The 18,102-nt window shown below is 45.0% G+C and overlaps 1 protein-coding gene across 5 annotated transcripts in view; it reads right to left on the bottom strand.

Annotated features, from left to right (window-relative positions):
• The window catches only part of Dgkg (diacylglycerol kinase gamma), a 153,838-nt gene that overhangs the window by 31,062 nt on the left and 104,674 nt on the right, over positions 1-18,102 (bottom strand). For all 5 annotated transcript variants that reach the window (XM_026389347.2, XM_026389349.2, XM_026389350.2 and 2 more), the window contains one exon: positions 5,125-5,302. In XM_026389347.2, the coding sequence (XP_026245132.2) occupies positions 5,125-5,302 (178 nt within the window). The remainder of the gene's footprint in view (positions 1-5,124; positions 5,303-18,102) is intronic.

Raw genomic sequence — 18,102 nt, 5'->3', positions numbered from 1 at the left:
AAGAAATGTTAATGAACAGCAAACTTGAAGATGCTGACTTGGAAGTGCCCAGATTACTTCTTTGGCCCATCTATGTCCCAACCCTTCAGGCCTTCCCACCTACATTCCATCACCGAAAACTATAGAATGGAGAGACAACCGCACTTCCACGGATTCCATCTCTTGGGTCCCCTTCTTCCTCCGGGAGAAGTCTTTTCTGCTGTCCTTTAATAAACTTCTAATTTTCCACTCTGACCTTGCCTCTGCGTGCTTCTCTGGTGTTATTCTTCAACATTGGGGAACAGCGGTAACAAAACTAAATCCTTAATCTCACAAATATGCACAGGTTAACTCTTCCTAAGACTTCTTTTCCTCCCAAATTTTCATTTCATATTTTTCCTGTCCTGCTCCAGATCTACTGTATGCATGCGCACAGTGCTGGCCGAAGGAAGGTAAGAGTCCTTCCCTTTTCTCCCTCCCTCCAACAGACATTTCTATAGAGCACTGTGAGCCCGGGTGGTAGGCTTGGAAAGAGACACAGGTGACAAACACCTTTTCTAGGGATGGGTTGGGGAGAAGTATGAGGATACACATCTCTGGCAACCCATGATCAGTGTGCTGGTGAGATGGAAGGCAAAAGCCAGTGCTGTAATAATTTAGAGGCTGGTTTCACTTCTGGGGCTCCAGGAGGAGATGGCCCTTAGACCTCGCCTTGCAAGAGGAGTAGAATTTCAAAAAATAGATGCAGAATCTTTCTTTGGACTGGGTCTAAATGCTTCCTATTTCTGAGAGCCTGGTGTTTGCATTACACTCAGTAGCCTAATAAAGTTTCTAGATGGATACTAGCCACTGGAGGTTAGGCTAGGGTCTTGGTTCTGATTCTATCCCTGGACATAAATTACATATGTCCTGCCCTTTCTCTGGGCTTCTGTTTTTTCCCAATTACGAAATGGGATATGAAATTGGCTGGGTATGACATTACTCATGGGCTTCTGGTTAGGATTATATTAAACTAATTCATGCAAAATTATTTGCAAGCCACAATGGAATATAAAAACAAAAGATTACTTCACACTATTTTTGTTGTTACAAAAACTAAAAATAACCCATGTCATGTGCTCATTCATCTAATATTCTTTCTTTTTTTTTTTGAGTAACTGCTTGGGGGTAGCCACTGGAGAGACAAAGATTAATGCCCCCGGCCTCCATCTTTGGAATCTGAAAAGTCTAGAAAAGGAAACAGTAATTACAATTGATGGTATAAGTTTAATAAGCTAGGACAAAAGTTGGGTTGGTTTGCAGGAGCTCTGCTGTTTCCTACTGGCAATGTAGGTAGATTATAATACTAAAGACATGAACTTCAAAGCCAGAAATTGTCTGGCATGCTTCAGCCTCACATGGAATTAAAGCCAGGTAAAATTCCTAACACGGAATTAAAGCTGGGTGCATGCTTATAATCCTGTGGAATTGGGAGGCTGATGAGAAGGATCACAAGTTTGAAGCCAGCCTCAGCAACTTAGTGAAGCCCTAAGCAACTTAGTGGGACCCTATCTCAAAATTTAAAATAATAAATAAATAAATAAATAAGGGCTGGGGATGTGACTTAGTGCTAAAGCATACTTGGGTTAAATCCCGTGTGTGTGTGTGTGTGTGTGTGTGTGTGTGTGTTTGTGGTGTATATACATATACATATATATTTTTAAAATAAATTAATTCATTAAAAAAATAAAGTGGAATTAAAGAGGAGGAGAAATTTTTTTCCCCAAAGTTTGAGCTTATACTGTGGTCCAGGCTTTTACATGCACCAGCTTCATAAAAAGCTAGATATTTTTTTCATGGTCATTTTATAGATGACAAAGCTGAGACTCAGGGATGTAATCTAACTTTCCGAGCTTTTATAAAATTAGAAAGCATAAAGCCAAAAATTAAACCCAGGTTATCCAGCTGCAAGCCGGGTACTTCTCTGTGTGCATTATTGCTTTTCCACCAGCCAATGAGTTTACAGAACACATTCCATGACTTTCTTACTTGAATTTTTTTTTCCGAAAAAGACGGATCTACTATCAGAGACCTGACCGCAACCTGTTCTAAGGCCATTCTCTCTTCCACCTCCTGTGTGCACATCCTTCACTCCCATTATTCTCTCCTAACTTCTCCCTCTCCTCCAGTCCCAGTGAAACTTCCAAGGAGGAAGAAATCCTAACAAATGAAGACCCTGCAGAGAGAGAGCTCCCTCCGAGCCTATAAATCCTGGGGTAAAAGTCATAGAAAGAAGAAAAAAAAATTGTATACACTTCTGTCCCCCAAATCCATGTTGACCAAAATATGACTATACTTCAATTCTGATGAGGTATACAGTGATTGCTAGACTTATTTCACAGAGAAGGAAGACTGAGATCCAAGAAGGTGAAGGGATGCACCCAAGGTCACACACAATGGTAAGAGGCAGAGTCTGGATTGGAACCTGGATCTCCCAACTCCACATCAATGCTTTTCCACTAAAATAGGTGCTTTTAGCTTTTCCCATTAGCAACTCAACTTATATGAGATCATGGCCCTTATAAGAAGAAAGCTTAGGGTCGGTGTCTCTGTAAAGCCCAGAAGCCAGGGCCCCTCCTTGGCCTCCACTTTGATCAGCTCATGACCTCATCTAAAGAACAGGAAGTGGCTTCATTTTTAGCCCTGAAAGCACATTTTTGGGGGTAGGAAAGGGGGATTTGCGGAAGAGAGTTCCTGTACATAACGGTCAAGAGTGATCAGCAGATACTTCACTCTCTCTTAAAGAAGGGGAAGATGAAGATCAGACACTTAAAGATCAGACATTTAAGGGGAAGATGAAGGCTGACCTTGAGTCCTAACCAGAACCTGACCTCAGTAGCTTCCCCAAGCCCTGGGGTGGGAAGAGGGGAGGGCTCTGCTATGCTCACTCCCTTCTCTGTTCTGACAGGGCTGGATGCCAGGATGGAGGTTGAGATCACCAGGGTGGGAAAATTTGCAGGAACGTTCTACAATCTCCAGTGCTTCCCCCACCCTCTGCTAGCACCCACAACTTCCCCTGCCAAGGGAGGAAGGAGGAATGCATTATTCCGTTTAATAATTTATACAAATTGAAAAGTTTATTTTGCCAAAGAAAAGGGCCTTAAGAGGGCAACAGAAACAAAAATTCCTGAGTCTTCTTAAAGGACAAAGTGGAGATGATATTTCTTGATGACCTCGCCCTGGAATATAACAACCTGATTTTCTAAGATGGGTGTGAAGCAAGGAACCCTGCCCTCCGAGGGTCAGCCAAGCTTTGTCTCCTACTGGTGGGATTACATCCAACCTTAGCAATTATATCCTGGGACATCAGAGAACACAGAATGCTAGAAGACATTCTGGGCATGTGTCTGTCTCTATAAGTGGTTCTCAAACCTGGCAGCCCACCAGGGTCATCCAGGGAGCTCAAGACAAACCTAGATTCCTAGGAACCAACCCAGAGATGGATAAGGTCATTTTCAACAGGCAGGCCAGGATTCAGAACTGATGATCTAGTTCAACCCCATCCATCCAGCTATCAAAGGTTTACATGAGATGTAGATTTCACAGCAAAGAAGCCTGAGATGCCAAGAACTAGATTGGTAGCAACACTTGGACTAGAACCCAGTTCCCTGGCTGCTGGCAGGGATCACCAGCAACATGGTCTCTTTCCTGGGGCTCGCCAGGCCACTGAGAACCCAGGAAGATCCAACAGTTGACAGAGGAACCCAGGTGCCAGAAGTTTAGCCTGAATCTCTGTTCAGATCTTTGTGGAGGTAGCCGATAGGGGTTGGAGTGAAAGTCATCTTAAGGGCACTTTCTGTATTCTGGTGGGTTACAATCAGAGGCCCCAGCAGGTGGCCTCTGAGGTATACTGCCTGGTTTTTCTAGAGTGAATGAATAATGGCTTCATGGAAGCAACCCACTGTGTATAGGAGCCAGGGAAAGTGAAGGAGGGAGTCCCAGAAGATGGGGTCTGGGAGGTGGTGGAAGGCCAGACAATATGGGGCTATTGGCCACTGTAGGACCTTAGCCTTTTAGTCAGCCACAGCATGATTTTGAGCAGATGAGTGTCCTAATCTAATGTTTTTACAGGGATCTCTGGTGTAGTGGTGAGAACAGACTGTGTTCAGCTCAGGGAGGAGCAGAGGACCATACAGGACACAGGAGGAAGTGGCTCAGAAGTGGCTGGACCCTGATGTTTTTGAAAAGTCGAGCTCACAGGTTTTCTCATGGACTGGGTGTGAGATGTGAGGTAAAAAGAGGCATGGAGGGGGCTGGGGATATAGATCAGTTAGTAGAGTGCTTGCTTTGCATGCACAAGGCCCTGGGTTCAATCCCCAGCACCATACACACACACACACACACACACCACACGCGCACACACACACAAAAGAGGCATGGAAGGTGGTGCCAATGCTTTGACTAGAGGGCTATGGAGGCTGGAGTTACCACAGGCTGGGCTGGACAGAGGAGTTCAGCCTCGAACACATGGAGCTTGCTGTGTCCGTTATCCTCTCCAGGGAAGTGCAGGAAAGGATGCGGGACGCATCAGGAGGCCAGACTGGTTTGGAGTCATCATGGGCACACATGGGATATTTAAATAGGGCCTCACAAGATGAAGTCTCCAAGGAAACAAGTACAGACAGAAAAGAGGATCTAGGATCCTGCCTGGGGACCCTCTAGCATCAAGAGGCCGAGAGAACAGGGACTGAAGAGGAGTGACTAGTAAGTGGAGTCCTCGAAGCCAAGTATACAAAGTGTTTCCAGGACAAGGGGGTGATCCGTGGGGTTTGAATGAAGGTGAAGTGAAATGAGGGCTGAGAATTGACTTTTGGATATGGACATTGGAGAACTCTGATAACCACAGGAGCAGCGTTTGACATCTCATCTTATGGAGTCCCCTGATTTGATAACTATCAGTCCCCCCCTTATTAGAAATTTTGTTTTCTCAATTTGGTTGTAAGCTTTGCAACACCAGGGATGATGGGTCACCACACTCCCAGGGTACCAGGTCCTTGGCGGGCTGTCAGACCTTACAGAAGAGCCTGCTATAGGTCCTGAGATGCTTTGCTGGCCCACCTTCCACAGGGACATGATCTAGAGCAACTGTCCTCATGTCTGGCTTACCTTGGACACAGAATTTCAGTTCCTTAGGGTCAGTGATGCTCTTTCTGCTTTCCCGGATCACAGCCCTGTTCTTCTTGGTTTCTCCCCAGAGATTGGTGCCTCCATACATGCTGGGAATGTTGAGAATGGCAATGCCTTCAAGGAAGATGTTGCTCAGGTCCACCTCCACTCCGTCACACTGGGGACAGACAGAAAAGGCCAGTGGACATCAACCTAAGGTGTTCTAGAAGTGTGTGTGGGGGGAGGGGGGTCTTTTCAGCTACCACCCTGCCATTGTCAGAAACCAAATCTTAAGTAGGTCTAATGCTTTAACCACTATAGTGAGATGGGGAGCCAGTCCTGAGTCAGCTCTGGGGAAGACAGCACAAGACTTCAGTGGGTCTAGAAATGCTCTAGGGATAGTTCCCAAGTTAACTGCCAAACAGTTCTCCATTCCAACCTCATTATCATCAATTCTGCCCCTTCCTAATCACTATAAATATGTATAGGAATATCGATTCCAGAACTTAACACAGAGTATATACGCAACAAGCAAAAGCAGAAGGAAAAAAAAAAAAAAGCCTAGCTCAATGGTGCTTGCCTATAATCCCAACAGCTTGGGAGAGTGAGACAGGAGGATTGCAACTTCAAGGTCAGCCTCAGCAACTTTGAGAGACCCTGTCTCAAAATAAAAAATAAAAAAGGCTTGGGCTGGGGATATATAGCTCAGTTGGTGAAGTGCTTGCCTCGCATGCACAAGAACCTGAGTTCAATCCCCAGCAACACACACACACACACACACACACACACACACACACACACACACACACAAAAGGGCTTTAATGGTTAAGTGCCCTTTGGTTCAATTCCTGGTACAAAAAAAAAAAAAAGACAAGAATAAAAATTATTATTCCTTCTTTTCCCTCTTATTTTATCCTGCCTGTCTTTGGAAGTCTTTAAGAATTTGCCTGTCTTTCATATCTGAATTGTAAGTATAAATTTGACACATAAACTTGCAGAGTTTCTTTAGTCAACCAATCTCTACCACTAGATTTCTCACCAGGCATGAAAGGCCAGAAGGCTTGAACTTGTATGTCTCATATATAGCCTCTAGTGTCAGCCCACCTTGGCATACTGCTTACCAACACAGCAAGAAATGTATTAGCTCTGATCCTCATTCCTTAGGATTGTGGGTCACTTACTATGTTTTGGAAGAACCAACTGGATGAACTATATTATCCAAGTTTACAACTAAGAAATAACAGAGCAGGGATTCAAATGTGGAGAATTTGACTACAAAGTCCATACCCTTTATCTTGATTATTGTGAGAAAAGTAAAGTCAAAATCATATGACAAAAAAATCTATTATACATTGTAAAGTTTGCAGACTACTAAGGTTTGAAGGTCTCCTCCAAAACTCATGTTGAAAGTTATTTGCCACTGTAACAGAATTAAGAGGTGGGGACTTGAGAAGGTAACCAGGATAGATGAGGTCATGAGGGTGGGGCCCTGTGATGTTATTAGTAGCTTTGAAGGAAGAAAAAGAGATCCGTGGTGCTGCCTTTGGGCTGCAGAGAGTTCCCATTTTTTATCAGATGCAGCCCCTCAACTCCAGACCTCCAGACATTTGGATAATTTGAAAGGTCTTTTTATATGGACCCAGATTCTTTCTTTTTTCTTGCTTCTGCTCACTGGTCCTGTTCTTCTTTCTGAAGGCAGGTGGAATGACGTCCTTTCTCCTCCATGGGGGCAGCCCAGCAGCCACACTGATGATCACCACCATCACTGTGTATATGGATGAAGCATTGCTATGTGCCACATTAGCTTTTATACACATCTCCTTGATTATCTTCATGATAATCTACAATGACTAACCTCTCTTTATATGTGGGGAAACCGAGGCACAGAAGAAGCTAAGTCACTTGCTCAACAGCACATGGCTGACAAGTGGAAACACACAGATCTGACAGCAGGCAGTCGGAGCCTAAGCTGGAGGACTCCTTTCTGCCTCCTCCCTCTACACCACAGCAGTTGTGCAGCCTGTCCACTCTCCTAACCTTTTCCTGTCGGACTTGGTTTTCAGATCCTTTCTCATTTTGGCTGTCCTATTTTGTACATGCTCCAGTTTGTTGCCAACCAACTTGGTAAGACCCCCAGCACTGAGAATAACACCCAAAACAGGACTGATGGGGCAGGCGGCAATGAGACCAGCCCTGACCAAGGCTGGAATTCTATGACACTGTCATGCCCCAGAAATGAGACAATGTGTAAAGCCCATGTCAGGGCTCAATACGGGTTACCCCCTACCATTACCCATATCATTACCCACAATGACAGCTATGCTAGCCCTTTCATTAACAGCTAGATGATGGCATCCCTTCAGTTTAAATGGGTAGTCATCTCAGTCACCTGAACCTTTATCCCATGATCTATTTCTAAGCCAGCTCTTCCCTAAGTTGCACTTGAATAGGATTTTTTTACTCTGGGGCAGAGGGTGCTGGGGATGTAATCCAGGGATGCTCTAGCACTAAGCTAAGCTCCCAGCCTTTTTTAGTTTTTGATACAGGGTCTTCCTAAATTTCCCAGGTTGGGCCTGAACTTGTGATCCTCCTGCCTCAGCCTTCCAAGTAGCTGGGCTTACAGAGGTGGGCCACCATGCCCAGTTGTGCAGCCTTTAAAAAAAATAGCTTCGACATAGAACTATGCATTTATGTCAATTAATTTCATCTGACTTTTATCAGATGCAGCCCCTCAACTCCAGACCTCCAGACATTTGGATAATTTGAAGGGTCCCAAATTCTTCCAGTCTAATCAAATCTTCATTTTGTGACCCTTGGTCCTAGCTCTCTTATCATTTGGGGCTTAAGTCATTAACATGAGTACATAAGGCAAAACCAGGGACCAGTTCCTTTCCTTGGTCCCATTCATGGTACACGGGCAGTCCTTAGAATGTGACTGTTCTATTGGGGCTGCACATTCTGATTGAACTGTATCTAACCAGCCCAGTTTTCATTACACAGTGGAATCAAGGAACTTAGTGAGCAGGACCTAAGAGAACATGTCCCATATTTCATAAATGAGAACTGGTGAGGGAAAGAAACTTCCCTGTGGTTATCTAATTAATTAATGGTAGAATAGATTAAAATCCAGGTCTCCAGACCTCAAGTCAGTGTTCTTTCCATCAAAGCATAAGACATTATGCGGAGATCAAATAAGATTTTCTAAATGACTCCCTTACGACCTCTAAAAGGAAAGAAATAAGAGAACTCATATTAACACACTAATATCTGTGTTAATTACATATTCTAGAATCTTGCCAGGGATAGGAATTAAATATATCCATGTGTTTCCAGGATATTCCCTTTTCTTATTTTTGAAAACTGGGACATGTCTATTTGCTTCTCATTAGATAGAACCAACTCCATTTTCTAGAATTGTTATTCCTGGGCCCTGAGTAACATCTAGAGGATTGTCCAGCAACTTGGATTCAAATGTATGTGTATTTCCCAAGGTCAGTTAAGTCTCTGTTGATTTACACTGGGCTTCAGCATCTGTTCTTTCATTTTTAGTTCAGGGCTACTACTCTGGAAAAGACAGAACTCTTTCATACCGGCAGAGTCCTTATTGAGTGTTGCTTTCCACGTTTTTGTTATTGTTTTGCTTTGAACATTGTCTGTCATTCTGCTTGGCCTTCAGTTTGTCTGAGCCAGGCTCAGAGATGTGAGTTGCTTTTGTGTGGTCACACCCAGGTGCTTGCACACACCCTGTTTCTGCGTGTATGTGCACAAGTCCCCTTAGAGGATGGGTTCAGCTAGAGCTCCCTGCTGTTGTCACAGTGACTTAAAAACCCAAAGCAAACTCCTTTCCTTTTTCTTCTCAATATGATTAATGACTAGTTAGAAATTTATTTTGGAATGCCCTCTACCCTTCTATCCTTCATACACATATTCCTAGTTAGGAATTTAGGCTAGAGTTCATGAAGTCACACTTTTCTCCACACTCTTGAAATGAGCCCAGCATTGTCTCCTTTTCCTTATCTTGTCCTAGACCAGAAATCATCTCTTAGTCATCATTACTTCCACATCACCTCAATTTATGCATTTTTGGTTGAAACAGCACCCTTACTTGAAAGACGTAACATCAGTAGCTCATGCATGGTAAGAGCTTCCTTGGGTGCTGAGCTGGCCCTTCACCTACAACACCCCTTGGAATCCTCCCATGAACACAATGAAGGAATGAGTCACTATTGCTACCCTCAACAGACAGGTCTCCTGGGACAAAGGTGCTTGCTCAAGGCCACAGAACTTGCCACTGTACAGCCAGCAGAGCTAGGATGCAAACCCAGGCATCAGATGCCAGATCCTACTCTGAAGATGAGTCAGTGAGGCAAATCGGGATTTGTGCTGATGCTAGACTTATAGCAAAATTAAACTTCCAGCTGTTGTTTGAATAATTGAAATCTCCCACTACTGCTCTATCTTGTAAGTGCTTAGAGCTGTGCCTGGCACATCAGTGTTGGATATTAGTATTATTATATCTTGTCTCTGAGCCAGGTTTGTTAAAAAAAAAAAAGAAAGAAAAGAAAAAACCACAGCACACTCCTTGGCAAAAGAAATTCCACAGTCACCTTCCTTCCCTACTCTATTTAAAAATATACTCTGTCTCTTCCACCTTTAATCATAACCAACTAGGAGTGCTACTATTAACCTGGTCAACTGTTAACCTCTTCTTGGGAAAGGAGACAGTCCTCACTCTGCTACCCACTTCTCTCATTATTCTTATTGGGTTTTGCTCTGTAATGAGGCAATCAGAGCAAGCAGTAGGAACTTGGGGTCTGTTTGATGGCTGGATGTCGCAGCCCTTGAAATGCACCCACTTGAAAAGTGAGAAACAATGTAGTATCTGGAAAAGTATATAGGTGGGCTGGAGGCAGAGATATGGATTACATTTGGTTCTGTCAATTGACAGTTGTGTGATTCCAGATTGGTTCCTTAAGCTCTCTGAGCTTTAATTTGTTATCTGTAAAATGGGGAGCGGGAATAACAGATTTATCTATCTCGGGGTTTGACTGGTCTCAGGAAGGCAGCGACACTCCATAACTATCTGCATTATTATTACAGTATCCTCAATCCCTGTGCTTTGAGGCATAGTTCTTCCCTGAAATCAGTTCGTCACTACTTGAGGCTTTGCTGGAAGCATTTTAACCGGCTGTGCTGGTGGCAGTCTTGCCAGCCCACGCCTGTGTGCCTGTTTTCCGGAGTTCTCGGGCCTGGCCATCATACACTGATTTCCTTCAGAACCCCAGCTTTCGGGAAAGGTGGAAGGCTGTGTGCTCAATCTGAGAAAGTGGAGCCAAGAGTGGAACACAGTCAGCCTAAATGGAACGCCGGTCCCCGCGGGTTCTTGAGCTAAATCCTCCAACTGTTCCATGACGTCATCGGGCCCCCTCCCCCTGCTCCTACCACGGCGTCTCCTGGGGACACAGCAAAGAGGGCGGCGGTCCCCGCGCGCGCCACTAGCCATCCTAGCCCAGGCCCGGCTCCAAGTAGAGGCAGCGCTGCAGCGGCACCAGGTATTTATAGCCGCGTGTGCAGCTGAACAGAGAGCTCTTGTCCGGAGCAGCCAGAGCGCACACGCTCGAATCGTGCTTCGGGTGTGCGCCGGCTGCCAGGTACCCGACGTCGGGCCGCCAGGGTCCGGGGAGGTTCTTTGGACACGAGGTGGGAGTCGGGGTACACGAAGGCCAACCCCACTCCTGTCCACATGGTAGCAGTTCTGGAATCTTTCCGGGCGCAGGCGGGAGCGGCCCGCGCGCCTCCTCCCAGGCCCCGCGGAGCTCGCCCGCAGCTGTCGGCCACGTTCATCTTTGGTCCCCTGGCCAAGACTATACCTCCAGTTTGGGTTTCTCTAGGGGCCTGAGATGGTTGGCTTGCTTGGCGGTTGGGCCAATGCGTAGGTAACTAGACCCTAGGTTAGGAGGGGGATGCGTAAGTCGGTGCCAATGAAACGCACTGGGAGTTCGTATTCATCTCCACCCCCACCCTGCCCTTGATGTCTTGGATCCCTACACTCCCATAATTCTGGGCAGAACCTGGACTCGCCCAACTCTCTGTCCTCAGAGGGACAGAGAGCAGAAGACGAGAAGGAGAAGGCATTGATGCTTCCCCAGCCCCGCTGTGGGTTTTTTTCGTGCTCCTCCTGCCTGCCCGCCTTGGTGACCTGAAAAGACAGTACGGAAGCAGCCTCCTCCATGTTGATCCTAAACTGAAGGTCCTCAGGGCAGGAGATCCCACAATTTATTTGATGACCTGTTTCAGTTTTTAGCAACTAGGAAATTCTCCCTTCTAACTAACCTCAATTCTCCATGCTATAGATCAGGCAAGATTTTCTCTGGTTTGGAGCGCACATGTGTTTCTCAGCCCACGCTGGGCTGACTCCTCTGGGTAATGACCTCCTGCAGGCTCGTCTGGGGTTGAAACTCAGGCCTCAAGGGACTCTGCCGTGGTCTTTCTTTTAAATCTTTTTTATTATGGGTATTTCCAAACACACAGGAAAGTAGAGAGAATGATAACTCCCCATATATCCCAAAACTCAGTTGCAACAATTAGTAACTTGCAGCTAATACTGTTTTAAATCAAACTGGGTTCTCTTTGCACACCATTCTACTGAACTACTTTTTAGCAAATCTCTGATTTTCTATCATTTTACCCATAAATACTGTATATCTTTAAATGATGACTTTAAAAATTAGCCCAATATTATTGTCACTGTTCCTTAATACCAATAAACATCTTGTAATTGTTCAAATTTCCTTAGTAGTCTCATTTTTAAAAATAGCTAGTTGTCTGAAAGGTCTACATGTTGCATTTAGTGATACATCTCTTGTTTTTTCTTTCTTTCTTTCTTTTTTTTTTTTTTGGTGGTACGGAAGATTGAACTCAAGGGTACTCAACCACTGAGCCACATCCTCAGCCCTATTTTATATTTTATTTAGAGACATGGTCTCACTGAGTTGCTTAGCATCTCACTGTTGCTGAGATTGGCTTTGAACTCGTAATCCTCCTGCCTCAGCCGCCCAAGCCACCACATCTAGCTCTTGGGTTTCTTTTCGTCTATAAATCCTCTACTTTTTTCCTTCCTTTGCCTCTTTGACTTCCCTTCCCTCTGTCTTTCTTTTTCTTTGGAAGACAATGGGTCATTTGTCCTGGAAAGCAGTGATGTTCAAGCACTAACATACATGCAAATCATGCAGAGGGGGGTGTTGTCTTATTAAAATGAGGATTCAGATTCAGGAAGTCCGGTTAGGCCTGAGATTCTGCATTTGTAACACATTTCCTGATGATGCTAATGCTTCACATCCATGGACCACATTCTGAGGAGTAAGGCTGAATATAGTGTTTCCCAGATTCTGGACTTTGCTAACTGCATCTCTGAGATGCCTTTTTAAAAAAAATTCGTAATTTATCCCATGCATTTTACTAAATTAGTCTTTTTACACTAAAACCTCGAATAGAGTTGGCTTTTTTGGAAACAACACCTCATTAGTGGGGCTTTGTACTTTCTATTACATCTCATTAGCAGGCCCAGGTTAGGTTGTCTGTGTTTTTGTGAAGTTTAGATAGATCAGTGGGATCAGGTGTTGCCAGCCTAAACCTCCCTTCATAGTCCTTCATCAGCTAGTGATGATCCTTGCTTAGACTCCTTGTCACAGTCCCAAAATGGCAAGATGCCCTTGAGGACACCTGTACTTTCCATTGCCATCTCTCTCTACCTTTCTTTCAAAACTGTACAGAAGCCACTTTCTCTTCTCTATGAGTTCCTTCCTGTCCACTTTCCCAAAAGAGTTGCTTATTTTTCCCTCTCTCTCTTTTCTCTGTTCTGTACTTTCACAGAATCAAAGACCGGAAGCATCTTGCAACATCACCCAGTCCAACTACCTCATTTTATGGATGAGAAAAACAAAGGCTACAGAGGCCGAGGGAATGTCCCAATGGTACAATGGCCATGAGGGTCAGATGATCTAGAACTAGACCTGTGGTCATTTGAATTGACAACCACGAAGTCGATAGTGACTTTTCAAAGAGGAATTCTGTCATTGGATGAAGGCCAAGCACAGAATATCAGAATGATAAGGGCAGATGGAACTTTGGAGGTCACTCTGAATTACCAAAATAAATCAATGAGGTCAAAAGTTGGTTAAGTGCCCTTCTGAGATCACACAGCTCCCTCAAGGAAGAGCTAGGGCTTAACCAGGGACTCCAAGGGGAGTAGGGATGGTAACGGTAAAGGGACATGGTCAGATGGTCAGAGAAGCAATGTAGTTTGATGGCGACGTGGGACTGGAGAGGGAAGATGGGTTCTAAAAGGATGATGTGATTGAGGGTAAGGCTTTCCTGGATGTCTGAAGCAGAGAAGATACTCCATTAATGCTTGTGAGTTGAAAGAATGCATAGACAGAAGAAGTTGGAGATACTAGGACAGGATGTAAACAGAATGAAAGAGAAGATGCTAAACTAAGTAGTATGCTGTTGGTCTGGGGAATGATACTGGTGTCCTTTCTTTTCTCAGTGAGTCAGAGACTTGGGAAGAGTATAGCTTTCTTGAAGAGGAAAGAGGAAATACTGGACCCATTTCTAGCAAAAACAATATTTCTGTTTCAGAGGGGAAGGAGTGGGCTGTTGTCTGGATACAACTGAACAGGGGTTATATTGGGCTGGGGTGGCAGTGAGCAGGAACTGAGGGTAGCCTCCCTGGAGGCCTGGGCTCCATGTTACAGCCTCAGATAGTCACTGAAGGGCAGAGAGGTAACTAGCATACACCTGACTACCTCTCCCCTCCCTACCCTTTTTTCCAAGGAACAGGACACAGAGATATTAGGCAGACAGCATCAATGAACTTCCCAAGCAACCTCAGGGGCCTGTAGAGCCTGGAAAGGATGGGGTGGTGATGCTCCTTTAGAGTGGAAGCATAAAAGAGCCAGGGTGGGAGGAGAGGAGGTGCCCTCTGGTTGGCTTGGCAGGCTGGAGTGTAAGTCACTGGGAATGCTAACCCAGGAAAGTCTCCTTTGGTTTGGAAAGAGGAGAGTAGATAAGGAAGACTGCTAGCTGGGTCCCACGGAGTTTGGGCCTACTTCTCTTTCTGCTATTGCAGACTGCCTAAGTTGTCCACCTGTTCTTTTATTCCTAGTAAAATCCTACCCTGCCAGCAGAGAAGCATCTCCTCTAGGAAGCAGTTCTGAGTGCTCTAGTGTTAATGAATCATTAAGAAAATGATCTCCCCCTTCTCTAAAGTTGCGTTGCTTTACTTTCCCTCATCTATGGAAATTTCCTGTACCTGAGGAAATTTGAAGCTCCTGGAAGGTGGGAACCAGAGCATATGCAGCTCTGTGTTCTCCATAGATCCTGGCGTGTCTTACCCATATCAGGTGTCCAACATATTTGTGAATTGAAAGGAAGAATGTGTGGAGAAATCCTAATATGGAAACCAAGGTGTTCCTTGAAGAAATCTGGCAAGATTTCCTTCCTTCCAGATGAATTCCCCCAAGCCTCTCTGGATGAAGAGAGTGATCAAATATAGTGGATGAATGTCCCAGATAGAAAGAGCTATGGATGGTTAATCCAGTCTGCATGAAGTGGTCCTCTGATCAACAGCTAAAGGACATCCATGCTCAAAGACCTGGTAGCAAGAACAGGGCACAGAAGGCACATTTCATATAAGAGAGGCATTAAGAGACGACAAAAGCGTTCATCCATCCATCAATAATGAGAGCCTACTTATTCTCTGCTGGACCTTGGGGATGGAGAGTCCCTGTCCTCAAGGTGCCTCATTGCAGATCAATGCTGGAAGCAGACTTTTGCTGCTAAATGCTTAATAACGGGCTCTCTGGGAAAAAAAAAATAGCCCTGACTATTGTGTTCTATGGTGTAAATACTCCCACTATCGTAAATTTCAAGGGACCAGAAGGCATCATCCAAAGGAAAATTGAGAAAAGATGTACCCACAATCGAGGATCTAGGACCCCACTGACTGGAGGCAACAAAGCAGAAAAGGAAGTAGATATTTTCAGATCTGTAAGATATGTGGCAAGAATAGAGAAATTTACTGAGAGTGAAAGAAAAACAGCCAGGGTTTTTTTTTTCAAACAATGATTTCTGTTTTCCCTAGAGAAGAACTAGAGAGAATGCTTTTAGTGTTAATAATCTGATTTTGTCAGGGAAGAAAAGGCACTATATTGAGAGCCGCTGATGAGGGGTGACAGCCTTATTGGAAAAATAGTCTAGTACTATCTACGTACAAAAATTGTCCTGGCATGTAGGTCATTCTATATTCAGAGAGGTTGTTTTATATTGTTTTAGGAGCTGATGTCTGTTGTGAGCAGTTAGATAATAATACTAATACACATATATGTTACATAATATTAATTGACATGATTTATTGAGTAACTGTTAGGACCCAGGCACTTCATGTATTTTATGTCTAATCCTTACAACCTTGAAATGTCAGTTTTGTATCCTCATTTTTATAGATGAGGAAACAGTGAAACTAAGGAAGCTCCTTCTCCATATTTATCAGGGTTTCTGGTTATCTTTGACAGCCTGCAGATTTCCTGCATGAGGATAAGCAGCAAGACCAAGAAGCCAGTCCAACTTAGGATGCCTGTAAATCGTGTGCTTTGTTACCTATGAGACCACATTGGGAATACTCTACATACAAGAGATTCAGTCTTTTTGGTACCAGGGATTGAACCCAAGGGCACTTAACTATTAAGCCACATCAGCAGTCCTTTTTACTTTTTTATTAGAGACAGGATCTCACTAGGCTGCTTACAGCCTCACTAAGTTGCTGATCCTCCTGCCTCAGCAAAACTGCTGGGATTACAGGTGTGTGCCACCACATTCGGCTCAATTTATTTTATATTTTTATGGTGCTGGGGATTGAACCCAGGGCCTTTGCATGCTAGGCAAGAACTCTATCAACTGAGCTATATCCCCAGCCCTCAATTTTTCATTTTAAGGAAGACATTGAAAAAAAATGGAGTCCTTCAAGGGAAGAGTGGTTGGGATAGTTATAGGTCTATAAATGCAGTCATATAAGGAACTGGGGATGTGTAGTGAAGATTAATGGGAAGCAATGTGGAAGACACTTCTTCAGCCTAGGAAGAGGGGTCATGTAGAGGACCAAGGAAGGAAGTTCTGTGTGACTGTGGAGGATGAAAAGAAGTCCAATGAGTGAGGAATCCACTCAGTTCAATGCACAAACACTTACCATGTACCTAGTTTGTTCCAAGTGTTGTACCAAGTGCCCACGAGGGAAGCAGAGGGTGAGGAACAACTCTTTAGGAAGAACTTTCTGAAAATCGGCATTGTCCAACAATGGAACACGCTTACTGAGAAGCAGTGAGCCTCCTCTTCCTATCTTTAGAGTATTGAGGAGGCTGGAGGCCCACTTATCAGAATGTGCTAGAATGAATCTTTTGTTGAGTAGTAAGTGGGACTTACCCCTTCCAGTTCAGAGATTCCAGTTCAGAATGTGCTTTGGCAGGCTGGAGTGTGCTGGAGTGAGAAAGTGTCATGGTGACTCTCCCCTCCCCGCTTCTGTCCAGCCCTTTCCACCCAGCTGTGTGCTTCGCGTTCTCTGATGCGAAGTGAGCCATGGAGGGCCAGTTACACTGGAAAGAGGCTGCCATCTGTGACAGGGATGATGGAGTTCTGGCGGGTTTGTGTGGGCTCAAGGAATGCGGCCTGGAAGCCATGTACACACAACCTGCTTAAGAACATCCCATGGGCAGAAAATGTTTTCTTCCTCTTTCGCCCTCCTCTGTTGCTGTGCCAGGCAGGCACAATGGTGCCTTTGAGAGGGGCAGCTGGAAGGGGGTGTTGGCAGAGGCACTGGAAGTAGAACATTGCAGCTGGGGGTGGGGGGGGCCCTAATTCATTTCCAGGAGTGAGCCGGCACTGGGTGCCAGTTTCCAAAACAGAACTGCTGTTTCTCAGAGCTCACGGTGGTGGGTTGCCTCAGAGTTGGACAGAGGGCAAAGTCTTTTCCTATCCACCACTCTGCCCTCCCCTAGTTTAGAAAAACCCTGGTGTGTTAAGGCATTCTTGCTCTGGGTGCAGATTAATCGGTTTTGCTGCCTGTCTGAGGAGCTGAGACCAATCTGGGCTGGAAGAGGTTTTCTGAGGAGCCCAATTCTCCTGCAGGCAGAGTAAAGCTGGTGGCCTTAGGAACCTGCAGGGCTCAAAGGCAGTTAGGCCTCTGGGCAATCCAAAGGGCTCAGAATGGAGACCCTTCTTCTGCCCTGCAGGATGATGTCCTGCAACCCCACAACTGCCCGGCACCCTTGCTGCCATATGGGCTCTGCCCACTCACAGTCTTAATTCTGGTGGGAAAGAGGTGGGAGAACCCTGGCATTTCCTGTCCTGGTTCTCAGTTGTCCCAGACCCTCTGCTACTTTCAAAGATCCCAGTGACAGCTCAGAACAGGGCGTGGGAGGTCTTTCCACTTGGAGCAGGGTTAGGAGTAGGCCCAGGTGCCAGGCGGCAAGCTCTGCCACCCCCTACTTTGTGTTACAAATGGAGCAGGATGAGTCCCTTTTATGCTAGTGGCTTCCAACAGAAAGGTGTGACTTAAGGCTGGTCAAGTGGCAATCTCTATTAATGTTCACACTAACTATGGGATTTTCACACTCTGGTTTAATTTTACAATCAACAAATAACTCCGGAGGAAGTACTTCACTTCAGCCTCTGTGATGGGCCTGGGAATACAGAATGAATAAGAAAGACCTTGCTTCAGAAAGCTGACTGCCTAATCTCCATGCCAAGTCCTGGATGGGAAGCATTTCATCAACTCAGCAGATACATGTATTAGGTGGAAAGCAGAAGTTTAATGCAGAGGACATCTCTTACTGAAGGTACCTAGCTCTTTAAGAGAGGGTGCTCTCTCCTTAAGAGTCAGTTCTTCTATTTTCTTTATTCCTTTTCTAATGAACACTAGGATCA

The sequence above is a fragment of the Urocitellus parryii genome, chromosome 2 (genome assembly GCF_045843805.1).
Source record: "Urocitellus parryii isolate mUroPar1 chromosome 2, mUroPar1.hap1, whole genome shotgun sequence".
Lineage (NCBI taxonomy): Eukaryota > Metazoa > Chordata > Mammalia > Rodentia > Sciuridae > Urocitellus > Urocitellus parryii.
The sequence above is the reverse complement of the archived record's forward strand: the minus strand, read 5'-3'. Positions and strand labels throughout refer to the sequence as shown.